Source organism: Pseudoliparis swirei, chromosome 1 (genome assembly GCF_029220125.1).
Source record: "Pseudoliparis swirei isolate HS2019 ecotype Mariana Trench chromosome 1, NWPU_hadal_v1, whole genome shotgun sequence".
NCBI lineage: Eukaryota > Metazoa > Chordata > Actinopteri > Perciformes > Liparidae > Pseudoliparis > Pseudoliparis swirei.
The window spans coordinates 2,079,933-2,092,523 of NC_079388.1; the positions used below are offsets into that span (position 1 = coordinate 2,079,933).

The 12,591-nt window shown below is 42.6% G+C and overlaps 1 protein-coding gene across 3 annotated transcripts in view; it reads left to right on the top strand.

The window, feature by feature from the left end:
* Positions 1 to 12,591, top strand: part of col11a2 (collagen, type XI, alpha 2) — a 43,764-nt gene that overhangs the window by 21,515 nt on the left and 9,658 nt on the right. For all 3 annotated transcript variants that reach the window (XM_056418433.1, XM_056418442.1, XM_056418451.1), the window contains 30 exons: positions 269 to 484; positions 1,543 to 1,596; positions 2,489 to 2,530; positions 2,818 to 2,880; positions 2,999 to 3,073; positions 3,634 to 3,720; positions 4,420 to 4,476; positions 4,696 to 4,749; positions 4,884 to 4,937; positions 5,031 to 5,084; positions 5,406 to 5,459; positions 6,572 to 6,625; positions 6,729 to 6,773; positions 7,507 to 7,560; positions 8,127 to 8,171; positions 8,314 to 8,367; positions 8,499 to 8,543; positions 9,249 to 9,302; positions 9,395 to 9,439; positions 9,547 to 9,600; positions 9,712 to 9,756; positions 9,895 to 9,948; positions 10,042 to 10,149; positions 10,631 to 10,684; positions 10,770 to 10,823; positions 10,994 to 11,038; positions 11,676 to 11,729; positions 11,848 to 11,892; positions 12,013 to 12,066; positions 12,212 to 12,265. In XM_056418433.1, coding sequence (XP_056274408.1) covers positions 269 to 484; positions 1,543 to 1,596; positions 2,489 to 2,530; positions 2,818 to 2,880; positions 2,999 to 3,073; positions 3,634 to 3,720; positions 4,420 to 4,476; positions 4,696 to 4,749; positions 4,884 to 4,937; positions 5,031 to 5,084; positions 5,406 to 5,459; positions 6,572 to 6,625; positions 6,729 to 6,773; positions 7,507 to 7,560; positions 8,127 to 8,171; positions 8,314 to 8,367; positions 8,499 to 8,543; positions 9,249 to 9,302; positions 9,395 to 9,439; positions 9,547 to 9,600; positions 9,712 to 9,756; positions 9,895 to 9,948; positions 10,042 to 10,149; positions 10,631 to 10,684; positions 10,770 to 10,823; positions 10,994 to 11,038; positions 11,676 to 11,729; positions 11,848 to 11,892; positions 12,013 to 12,066; positions 12,212 to 12,265 — 1,827 coding nt within the window. The remainder of the gene's footprint in view (positions 1 to 268; positions 485 to 1,542; positions 1,597 to 2,488; positions 2,531 to 2,817; positions 2,881 to 2,998; positions 3,074 to 3,633; positions 3,721 to 4,419; positions 4,477 to 4,695; positions 4,750 to 4,883; positions 4,938 to 5,030; positions 5,085 to 5,405; positions 5,460 to 6,571; positions 6,626 to 6,728; positions 6,774 to 7,506; positions 7,561 to 8,126; positions 8,172 to 8,313; positions 8,368 to 8,498; positions 8,544 to 9,248; positions 9,303 to 9,394; positions 9,440 to 9,546; positions 9,601 to 9,711; positions 9,757 to 9,894; positions 9,949 to 10,041; positions 10,150 to 10,630; positions 10,685 to 10,769; positions 10,824 to 10,993; positions 11,039 to 11,675; positions 11,730 to 11,847; positions 11,893 to 12,012; positions 12,067 to 12,211; positions 12,266 to 12,591) is intronic.

A 12,591-nucleotide genomic window follows, 5' to 3' on the forward strand; every position in this document is an offset into this window, starting at 1 on the left:
CGGGAGGACTGACGCCACAGTCCGCCGGATGTCTTTTTGTTTTCTGTCCCTATGTCACTGTTTATTTACAAAGGTAAGACTCACTTCTTTCTATATATGCCCCTCTCTTCCACTCCCCATCACTCTTTCCTCCTCCACTAACGTTTCCCCATCATACACACCTCTTCTTCTTCTTCCTTCTTCCTCTTCCATCCCCTTTCTCTCCTCGATTCACCCTCTCGTGCCCCCCTCTCTCTGTCCCGTTGCGGCTCTGATCAACCCAACCCAGCCCCAGGTGGAGACGGCGTTGGCGGGCGAGGAGGTAGAGGCCGCCAAGGCAGGCGGTGTGGGCGAGGAGGCCTTCACCGAGGAGTATGTGACTGGGGACGTGGGCCTTAAGGAGTACGACTATTCCTACAGGGACTACAATGAGCCAATGCCGGAGACCGGGGAGGTCGATGCCAACATGGGCCCCGCCCTGTCCGCCGTGAGGGACGAGGGAGGCGTAAGTCTTTTTGCATCAGAGGCAAAAAAAAGATGTAAAGAAAATTCAATTTCAACCAACTCTGAATCCTCGTCTTTTTCCAATCGTATTCAACGTCCTCTCAATTGACTGGTTTGAGTTTGCCATGACGTAGGTGCATCGGTTATTTATGTGCTTCTTACCTGTGGTGGCTAATTTGAATCCACATGGTACTGTAGAGCTTCGCTTCAAGTGATTATACACTCATAAAAACATAATTATAAATACCCCCCCCCCCCTTAAACCCCAACTACTGCTCCTTTAACACATAAGTGGGGATAGATCCACAACTTTAACTACCTATTTAGACTTGACCTCAACAATTAACCTCTCAGTTTCCCTCCAAAAGTGTGACGTATGTAAATTCAAAATGGCCGCCATGCAAGTTAGATATATCCATAGATTCAATGTCCTGCCAGGCAAGCTCAATCAGTCACAGAGACCACGGGAGTTGGATGCATTTCAAAAATGTACAGGACCAAGACGTAGTCCACACGCCGCTGGTTGAAATGGGTTTCATTTTATATGGTGGCGTAGCGAGGAGCTCAGGAACCAGGAGGAATAGCTGAACCACGGTGGAAGTTATCAGAAACAATCATTTGAACATAAAGTGCATAAAGAGGCATCGGGATGGCTGCATCCTCTTCTGGAATGCCCTTTATGTATTGCTTCGTTTAGCGCCGCTTAGCCAGACGATGCTCTGTTCGGAGACGTAATGGACCCACAGTTTGGAGAACCGCTGACTCATCAGAAAGCGTTTTGCTTTTATCACAAGCAAATCAGGTTTTTATGTTATCATTCTATTTTGTAGCACAGTAGTGTTTGATGTAATGTAGCAGACTAACCAAATACGAATGATGTGTGTGTGTGTGTGTGTGTGTGTGTGTGTGTGTGTGTGTGTGTGTGTGTGTGTGTGTGTGTGTGTGTGTGTGTGTGTGTGTGTGTGTGTGTGTGTGTGTGTGTGTGTGTGTGTGTGTGTGTGTGTGTCTCCCTCAATACTGAGTAGGCTGTGTTGTTGGCTACATGTGTGTTTTCCTCAGACCGCCGTCAGAGGCCAGAAGGGAGAGAAAGGAGACCCGGCTGTCCTGGAGCCTGTGAGTTACTGACGGTCTTGCGGCAGATAGTTTCTCTTCCTGGTTTGTTCTGGGACAGAAACAAGAAGCTTTCCCCCGGTGACTTCCTCCAGAAGCTCCAGGGGTTCGCACCAGCAACCTCTCAGTCAAACACTTCTATATCTCTTGTTCGAGATATGTGAACACACACCTTCTAGAACCCGACGTTGGCAGAGGATCCTGATGTGCTGTCTTAAAGGCACAGGACGTATCTAACTGGTCCTGACTGGTTTCAATGGTTGCCAATAAGGCATTAGAGACATGTCAGAGACCTAAACTCCTTTGTACCCCATGTGAAATATGTTGACAGCCAAGTACCCCCTAACCTAAACGATGTAATACACAGCACTGGGCCGTCAGTGTCTGATTTAGAATAGAGTATATCACATTTACATTTATATTTAATTGAATATATATTAAATAAGTACTATTTTAAAGGATTTTCTTTATGGATACTAATTCTAAATATATTTAGAAAAAATGACATACCCCCTGTAGTGCCTTCATGTACCCCCAGGGGTACACGTACCCCTATTTGAGAATCACTGGCTGAGACACCCTGTAGTTGATGCTCATCCAAAAACTGAATGACGAGCTTCTTGAAAACATCTTTTTCTCTTTTCATCTATTTCAAATCCAAAAATGCAAATTCAACCAAACAAGTTATTTGGCCTTAAATGCAGCTTTTGAAAAGAGGCGGATCCCTCCAGTAGGATGCACATGTGTTTCTCACTAACACCATCGTAGCAGTGAAGGTGCATCACAATGGACTCATTGTATCTGATAACATCAGACTCTGATTAATGGAGAAATCTTTGTATTTTTGTATTTTCTGTTCCTTTTGTCTTGGTTTTAAATCATCTGACTCCTGCAGGGCATGCTGATCGAAGGACTTCCGGGACACGAGGGACCTGCTGTAAGTAAACGATGGCTATTCCCTTGTTTTCTATCCGGAAGCCACTTTACTGAAGTCTAATTTTATATGAATAAGTAGTTTGCTCAGAGTATTCTACGGTAGTGGTGTAATCAGCGTGTTGCCAGTATCAGATTCAGATTGCTCCTTACCCAGAACACGTCTCTATAGCAAGGTGGTGTCAATAAATGGTACTTTTAGGATATTCCTTTGCAACACCATTACCAAAATGGCCGACTCAACAAGTCTGTAATCAGAATACTTAAAGCACCCTTTACCGCTTCCTCCAGGGCCCTGCTGGCCCTCCCGGCTCCTCCGGACCCCCTGGCTCTGCCGGGGACGCCGGCGAGAGGGTGAGTGTTTCACTTCATCTGGAGAGCGACGGGTCTGGAGAAACCTCCGGGCCGAACCTGTAGACACACCATTCTGAGACATAGAGGCGCAGTTCCCTTCATCCTCTCCATCCTGCAGGGCCCCACTGGTAGAGCCGGTCTGGCTGGAGCTGATGGAGTCCCTGGACCTCCTGGAACCTCCGTCATGCTGCCTGTGAGTCATCGTTATCTTTTGATCCTTTATTATGCCGTGGGAGTAATATCGTACTCAGTATTCTGTGAAGTTCAGTTCAACTTCCTGTTCTAGTCGAGTTCTGCAGGAGTCCTAAAACCAGGGAGTCAGCTCTGGTGCACTTGCGTCTTGAAGTCAACGAGTTTTTGGTTGAACATCTGAAATAAATCCTTTTTAACGTGTGTTCTATAATATGAAATAGTCAGTAAATACTCCACTCTTAAAAAAGTCATGTGAGCATGGGGGAGTTTTTCTTAAGCCTAATGTTCCATCTCATTGGCTCTTTGTTGAGGTCCGTACGATGCTAACTTATGTTATGCTAACGACCAAATTAGGTCATTCAGAAGCATACAGCTCGATGCCAGACCAAATGACTGTGGCGGTGATATTAGCGAGTAGCTGGAAGTTAGCATCGATTAACTAGCATCACATGTTGATGCGTTAGTCCTTGTTATTCTTATCTGTAGCTCATGTATTTGCTGCTGATCGATTCATCTGGGGAAGCCTCCCCACTAACGTGTTCCTCTCTCTTGTGGTTGCAGTTCCGTTTCGGTCAGAGTGGAGGAGACAAGGGACCTTCTGTTTCTGCTCAGGAAGCTCAGGCAGCGGCCATCTTGTCTCAGGCCAGGGTGAGTCATCACTTTCTCTACCAGGCGGTTCTTTTCATCATGTTTGAGTGGTGGGAAGACTAAAAAAGCACGATACAAGTACAGGCCCATAATAAACATCAATAACAATAAATTTAAAAAAGATTTTAGACATTTAACATTTAAAATAACTGTGAAAGGAGATTCTTCTTTTCGTCATGCATCACCATCATTACAATTCAATTCAGTTGATTTTGCATAGCCCAATATCACAAGTTACGAATTCCCCTCAGAGGGCTTTACAGTCTGTACACATAGACATCCCTGACCTTTGACCTTTGACCTCACATCGGATCAGGAACAACTCCGAAGAAATTGAGAAAAACCCTTTCAGGGGGAAAAAAGGGTAAGAACCCTTCAGGAGAGAACAGAGGAGGATCCCTCTCCAGGATGGACAGGACAATAGATGTCATGTGACCAGAAGGACAGAGTTACAGAGTTACAGAGTTACAGATTTACAGAGTTACTACACATTCAATGAATATGACAGACATTATGAATAATGAGTAGTAGGACCACGATCCAGACCTCCACCATCCATGAAACAGAAGGAGGTAGAGAGGAGGGGGGGGGGCATCATCAGGGCCATGGCAGGAGGCAGGGCCCTTGAGGCAGGAGGCTGGGCCCTTGATGCCCCCATGTCCTCCCTGATTATTGATTTTGAGACATTTCTGTGTGCAGATGGCTCTGAAAGGACCTCCTGGACCAATGGGATTCACTGGGCGCCCCGGACCTCTGGTATGTTGGCCGTCATTTGGACCCTCACCTGTTCACACCAACAGTTTGTTGTTGTCAATGCCGACCGTCAGTTTCACAACACAGCTGACTGTACACAACAAAACGAGTTTGATCTCATGAAAGGTCTTATGAGCTTTTTTGTCAAGTCTCTTAAATGCAAAACGAGTTTGATGATGATGTTGATGATGATGATGATGATGATGATGGTGTATATTTCAGGGAAATCCCGGTAGTAATGGTCTGAATGGAGAGACCGGAGACCCCGGTCCTCAGGTAAAAACACAAAATCAAACTCACAACAAATTCAAATAATTATATTGTATTTAAATCATGCAATCCTTCCTGTTACAGCAGGGCATCGTTAATAAGTAATCTCTGTATCACAAGCCATCTCGTTCCCTTTGCAGGGCTCCAGGGGACCTCAGGGTACGATGGGTCCTCAAGGAAAATCAGGAAGAAGAGTGAGTATGAAGAATGTCTTTGCCGAGCACTTCCTGTCCAGCGTGTCCGGAGAAGCTCCTCCCTGACACGCCGCCCTGTGCTCTCTCCAACAGGGCCGTGCCGGGGCCAATGGGTCCAGAGGCATGCCAGGGGAGTCTGGAACCAAGGTGAGCATCGTCAGCATCAACTCTTGTTTGCCATGTGTGCCTCGACCGGCAATCCAGACCCGTTGGAGATGTAGTGCAGCGCTCTGAGGCAACCGTTTAGAAATAACAAGATAATAAGAAAGAAAGAATACAAAATATAAAAGAATATGGTAATATGTACAACGACAAGAAGTGAGGTGCTAGTGTGTACATTCTGAATATAGTCATTGAAGACGATAACTGCTGCTGGGACAATAAAGTTCACAAAGCCATAAACTAATATATATAGCTGAAGTTTAAACTCAGTGAGTGACGATGTCCATGTCTGTTTGTCTCTCGCAGGGCGACCGTGGTTTTGACGGCCTTCCTGGTTTACCCGGCGACAAAGGACACAGGGTGAGTACATATATACACATATATATAAATGTCACTTACATTTTGTATTCACTTAGACATATTAAGATAAAACAAATACAAAAATGTCAGACATAAACATACAAATATATATACTCCTATATAAATATATATATATATATACACATATACACATAAACATATATATATGTATGTATATATACGTATATATGTATATATATATGTATATATGTATATATACATATATATACATATATATATACATAAATATATATATATATATACACACACATGCACATCCATACATAAAAAACACACATGCATACCCCCCAAAAATTAAAAAATTAAATTTAAAAAAACAGAAAAAGAAAATATATACATATATACATATGTATATATATATATACATATATGTATATATTTTCTTTTTCTGTTTTTATATATCATCCATACATAAAAAACACACATGCATACCCCCCAAAAATTCAATTAAAAAAAACAGAAAAAGAAAATATATACATATATATATATATATATATATGTATATATTTATACATATATATATATATATATATATATATAAATGCTCAGCAGATGATTTGAGGGGGTGAACCTCTCTAGTCGGTGGTTGTAGCCTCTTCTCCTCCGTTGGCTCTTCTTCATCATGTTTATATCTTCCACCATTTGAGGCTCATGTTGCTTCTCATTGTTTCTTTTCAACCGGTTTTGATGCTTGTTCCACTTGGACATCCCATAATCTCTCATGTAGACTCCTGTCTGTCTGCTTCTCTCAGAAATGTGTTTGTTTTTTCCAAAACAATGTCATAGTAGTACTAACAAATAATAGTGATACTTCTTTAATATGCATAACAACTGTAACTATAATAACTATAACTTTATTTATATAGCACCTTTAAACACAGAGTTTACGAAGTGTTCTGCAGAGAATCAAAGCAAAACAAATAGAAAAATAAAACAACACACAAACTGAGTGAGGGGAACCGAAGAGCTGCATAAAGGACGACATCGCTTCAAAGCTGTATGATAAAAACGTTTTTGAAGAAGTGATTTAAGAGAAGTTGCTGATCCTGATTCCTGTGATTCGTGACACATCGTCATCTCTCTCTCCCCAGGGTGACTCGGGACCGCTGGGACCCCCCGGCTTCCAAGGGGAGGACGGAGAGAGGGTACGGAGATACGAGAGACGTCATTTGAAATGATTCCGGGCGTTTATACCACAACGGTTCACCACCGCCATCTTCCCATCTGCTTGTCTGTGTGTGTTTGCAGGGAGACGACGGAGAGGTTGGACCCAGAGGTCTCCCAGGTGAATCAGTGAGTGTTTCCGTGACAACACCATCTGATTTCCACGTCCCTGTAATAAAGAGCATCCCATAATACACCGAGGTTGCTTTCTGATAGCATCTCCTTTCACCTGCACTCATAGCGTGAATACCACGAATCAACGGGAATAAGGAGTAACAAATCATAACATTCAAAATGTTACAGAGTTGTATAATAAGATGAGTTTAGTAATAATCCTTTAATTACACACAGTGGTCATTTTATTGGGTGTGAAATACAATGCAATCTAACACAACAGATATTATAGCTTTTGAACGTTCTATAATGTTCTTGTTTAAATTTTCCAGAATGTGTGTAGAATTATCTTGTGTTATTTTAACCCTAATCCACTTATTTGTAGCTGTTAGAATTTGATTATATTTAAATTCGGAAAAAAGAGGCACGGTTATAGATTTAAAAACACGCTTCTTTAATTAGCCGCTATTAATATATCAACAAACTGTCACAATGAATGTAAGAGCATAGTCAGTGTGCTCCTGCATGATGCTAGTGTTAGCCATGTAGCTGTTGTTGACCTTTGACCTCACATGATGGTTGTGATTTATTATAGAATCCATTAAAAAGGCCGTTAAAAATAATTTAGAACTATGAGTACGGACTGATCTTGGCCTGTGTGTGTGTGTGTGTGTGTGTGTGTGTGTGTGTGTGTGTGTGTGTGTGTGTGTGTGTGTGTGTGTGTGTGTTTGTTTGTGTGTGATTGTAGGGTCCTCGTGGTTTGCTGGGACCCAAAGGTCCTCCTGGAATCTCTGGACCTCCTGTGAGTGCAAACTATTGTTTTTCCCTCTGTGGCTCTGAGCTCCCGAGTCCACAGCCTGTGACCCCACACACAGACGGGATGTCCAGGAATCTAAAAACGTGTGCGCAGCGCTCCCTCCCTCGCCTCAGAAACAAGACCAGGACCAGTGAACCCCGGCTGGAGGCAGCCAAGTCCCACGTCTCCATTCGACACTCGTCTATATTTATTTGTCCTGGAGTTGTTTGTGTACGCTGGTTGAGGTCCGCCCTCTAAAAGAGTCCTCCGCAGACTTAGCATCGCACGACGACAACATGTCTGAGTTTTATTTTGAAGGCTGGAATGCTACCGCACCACATACTCTTCCTCCTTGTTGAACCCATGGTGCCCACATTCATCCCCCACAATGCAACTTTAACCTCCGACAGTTTGGTCTAATATCCAGGTGTGTCATGCTAGTGATTAGCAGCTAATGTAGCTTCAAGCTAACGTCACGCCTCCAGAGTGTTTCATTTCCAACCGACACTACCATTCCTTTGATGTTGTTCTCTTCTTCTTCTTCTTCTTCTTCTTCTTCTTCTCCTCCTCAGGGCGTACGAGGGAATGACGGGCCCCACGGTCCCAAGGGAAACCTGGTCAGTGTCCCTCTCTTACCCGCCATGTTTGTCGTGTGACCTCGTACTTCCAGAATCAGCAGATATTCACGGTGTCACGTAACTTGTATCTTCATCATCCGTCCTGCTCTTCATCACCTGTCCTCTTCTTTGTGTCTCTCAGGGTCCCCAAGGAGAGCCAGGACCTCCAGGTCAGCAGGGAACCTCAGGAACTCAGGTGAGCTGCCCTCAGACATCAGACTCCAGACTTCAGCTTCTTCCCCTCAGCGATTGTGTAGAAGGCAGAAGGCTCCCCGGCTAACGAGAGTCATCGACGTGTATTCATGTGTTCATTCATTCATTCTGCAGGGAATGGCAGGACCTCAAGGAGCCCTCGGACCCCCGGGAGAGAAGGTAAGAAAATAAAACGCAGATATATAAATATATGTATTTTTTGTATGCGTGATTAATTTGACGGATTATATATATTTATATGTATATATATATATATACATTTATATATTAATCTGACTGATAGCATTATTTGACTGGTAGCATAATTATAATACTATCAGTCAAATATATACATACATATTTATATATATATATATATATATGTATATATACTATTATATTATATTGTAAGTATTTGTATATATATTATATTATATATATGTAAATATATATATGTATATATATATTATATGATATATAGACATATATATATACATATATATTTATATATATAATAATAATATTATATTATATATACATATAATATATATATATATATATTGATATATATAATAATATAATTTGTTTTTTGTTTTTTTAGGCAGAAAATATATTCAATTCAATTAAGTTTTTTTTATATAGCCCAATATCACAAATTACGAATTTGCTTTACAATCTCTACTCATATAGAATCGATATATATATATATATTTAAATTCATCAATTAAAGTGCAAGTAAATCTGCTATTACATTGTAATAACACATGTCTCTCTGTATGACAGAAAGTTACTTCTTCACGGTGCTCTTCATGTTTAAGTTACCAAGCTGGTTCAGGTGCAGACGGTTCTGGACTCTCATTCATGACCACATGTCTTCTCCTCCAGGGTCCCACAGGGAAACCAGGTCTACCAGGAATGCCGGGAGCCGACGGCCCTCCAGTACGTTGGCCTCTTCCTTTCTTTCTTGGTTTATGTCATTAAAAGTTGAATGGAGCTGAACCCAACCTGAGCTGTCTGTCCTACCTTCTCAGGGCCACCCAGGGAAGGAGGGGCCTTCTGGCACCAAAGGAAACCTGGTGGGTGTCAATCACACGCCTCCTTCCCTTCCATCTAAGCGTCTGATTGAAAGTACTTACTTTAAGCTATTTATGGTGTTAACTCCTCTATCTTTGACCTTCTCCAGGGTCCTAACGGCCCTCAGGGTTCTCTCGGCTATCCCGGCCCCCGAGGCATCAAGGTCAGTACAGTATACATCACTTCCTGCTCTGTACAAATAAACTGAACCGGCACATGGATTAAATATTCCTGAGCATATGATTGTATTGATAATCTGACGCTTTAACTGCAGGGAGGTCAAGGAATCCGTGGACTGAAGGGCCACAAGGGGGAGAAGGTAGGTGATCCACTACAGTGTAATAACTTAAATCACTATTTCTTAGTGTCCATTTTGAGCAATATGTAAAATACAATGTTCACAACTTTGAAAAAGAAAACAAGGTTTCTATATAATGTTGGATGTTTTTCTTTCTAGGGAGAAGATGGTTTCCCTGGAATTAAGGGAGATTTTGGTGTCAAGGGAGAGAGGGTAAGATGGATTGATGGAGTGACCAAAAGAATGGTTGATGGGTGAAGGGCTGATTGATTTATTAATGGCTCTTTAAATGGTTTCTTTTGACAGGGCGAGCTTGGAGTGTCAGGGCCCAGAGGAGAGGACGGCCCCGAGGGGCCAAAGGGTCGCTTCGGACCCCCCGGTGAGCTCGGACCACTCGGACTGGTTGGAGAGAAGGTACGACACGAGGTCACTTAGCCTTGTGGGATAGGTCACGGGTTATTGTTAATGAAAGGTTTTTGGGGTTTTGAAAATGCTGATATGTCCCCTCAGATATCCCAATGTTCTTAAAAAATAGGGTACGACCTCATCTTTAGATATTAGCCAGAAATATTGCCATGTTGTGCTTGAACGTGCACTTGAGTGAAACGTGAGATTTTCACATGGAATTTACAGTATTTTCTATATATTGCATTTAATATCTGCCTCAGTGTTTTATTTGTTTTTGTGCTAAACCTTTTACATTTTGCCTTTATTATATTTAATGTTGTTAATATGACTGCAGCACACCTGTTCTCACCATATTCTCGTTTACTCTTCATATTCTGACACATTTCTGACTATCGAGCACATTGTTTAATGTTGTTTAGCAGGTTGGTAAAATGTAAACAATTACAGACGTTAATTTAGGATTAATGTGCTGATCGTGTGATTTCAGGGTAAACTTGGTGTTCCTGGACTTCCTGGATATCCCGGGAGACAAGGACCGAAGGTAGGAGGAACACACACCCGAGCACACACAGGCTCCTTTATTCATCCTGGTGCTGATGCTGAGATGTTGATTTTTTTTTTTTTAGGGATCTCTTGGATTCCCAGGATTCCCCGGCACCAACGGCGAGAAGGGAACGAGGGTACGTCGGCGGTCCTGAGGAAGATCTTTCTCCTCTAGTCAATCTTTTTAAAGCTTTTAGTTATCAAGTGTTCAAGGCAGATGCTTCCTTATCTCCTACCAGATACCTTGGACTGGTACATTAAGTTATAGTCAGTAATGCACAATTTATTTTTGTGTCTTTTTTTTCAGGGTCTTGGTGGCAAATCAGGACCAAGAGGACAAAGAGGACCAACGGTACTATTTCATGTTTATTTATCCGTTCTTTCAGGGTGTGTGTACACCAGTGCATCACTGCAGGGTGTGTGTACACCTGTACGTCACTACAGGGTGTGTGTACACCTGTGCATCACTGCATAGTTAGTGGTGTGTAGCTGCGACTGTGCATCACACTGAGCTTCAAGATTCACATCAGAATTAAAAACTGTACAATACTGTAGTACACAGACGAAAGTATTCGACATATACAAACATTTATATTTCGACGTCATATAGAATCGAGCGAAAATGTGTCACGAAATGTCCAACAGAGTTTTTGATGACGCCTTTTTGAAACGTCTGTTTGCCGATGAGTTCATTGTCTGAAACTTTCCAGTTGAGAAATCCCATTCGCTCCAGACGACGTCGCCCCTGCAGCACTCTGTTGGGCCAATTATACAATTACACTCACTCTTTTGCAAAAGTGTGCAAAAGAAATTGTCTGAATGTATAAATACGAAATGAACAGCAAACGAATAATCCCGAGATTTGAAGTCATTGTTTTGAATAAAAGATAGGTCATGCGCAAAAAGTATGAGCCAAAGCAAAAGAGAGAAACATTTGAAACCAGGCTGCTTTACTTTCCACTAATTCTGCTTCCTGTTGGCACCATCAGGGTCCCCGAGGCCAGAGAGGACCGAGGGGCTCGACGGGGAAATCCGGCGCAAAGGTTTGTCCTCGCGGTGAATTCACCCCGAGACACCGTGTCCACGTGGATGTCTACAATAACGTGCGGCCCGTAAACCATCGCGTGTTGTTCACCGTGCTGTTGTCTTGTCGCCTGTCAGGGAACTTCAGGAAGTGACGGCCCTCATGGTCCTCTTGGGGAGAGGGTGAGCGCTCCATTTACATCACAGTGAAAAAGCATGTCCAGTTCAAATGTGTTGTGTGAGACACTGAATGTTATATGCAATATGTTGTGATGACATCATATGTTGTTGATGCCTCACCAGGGATTGCCCGGACCTCAGGGAGCTCATGGTTTCCCCGGACCAAAGGGACCTCCGGTATGGAAAATGATTCCATCCCAGTTTTATGAATACCAGATTGCATCTACTGTATAGAAGTCAGGGTGGCTTGTGGGTAAAATGAGGGGAAGCTCTCTTAAGGTGGAGATTTAATTGATTTATGACGGTTGATTGATCCTTACAGGGACCACCAGGAAAAGACGGGCTGCCTGGACACCCTGGCCAGAGAGGAGAAGTTGTAAGTCGTTTACTCCTTTCTTCTATTTGTGTCTGAAGATTTCTCCTAAATTCTCTCAAAGTTAAAATTGGGTAATGCCCAAAGTTTCGGGAAAACTTCATTATCTTAATACGAGTAACTGGTGCCGAGTCTCCTCTTAAAGATGGCCGACCGGTTTGAACCGATGAGCTTTAGACTTCTTCTCTGATTCCAGTCACCGACTCTAAAATATACCCAATGAGGATTTGGTGTGAATACGTTTTTTTCATGGATGCAGTCACACCACTTCAGATATGTTCAGATCATTTCTCATACTTTAGGAGGATACGTGGGATTTATATGTTTGA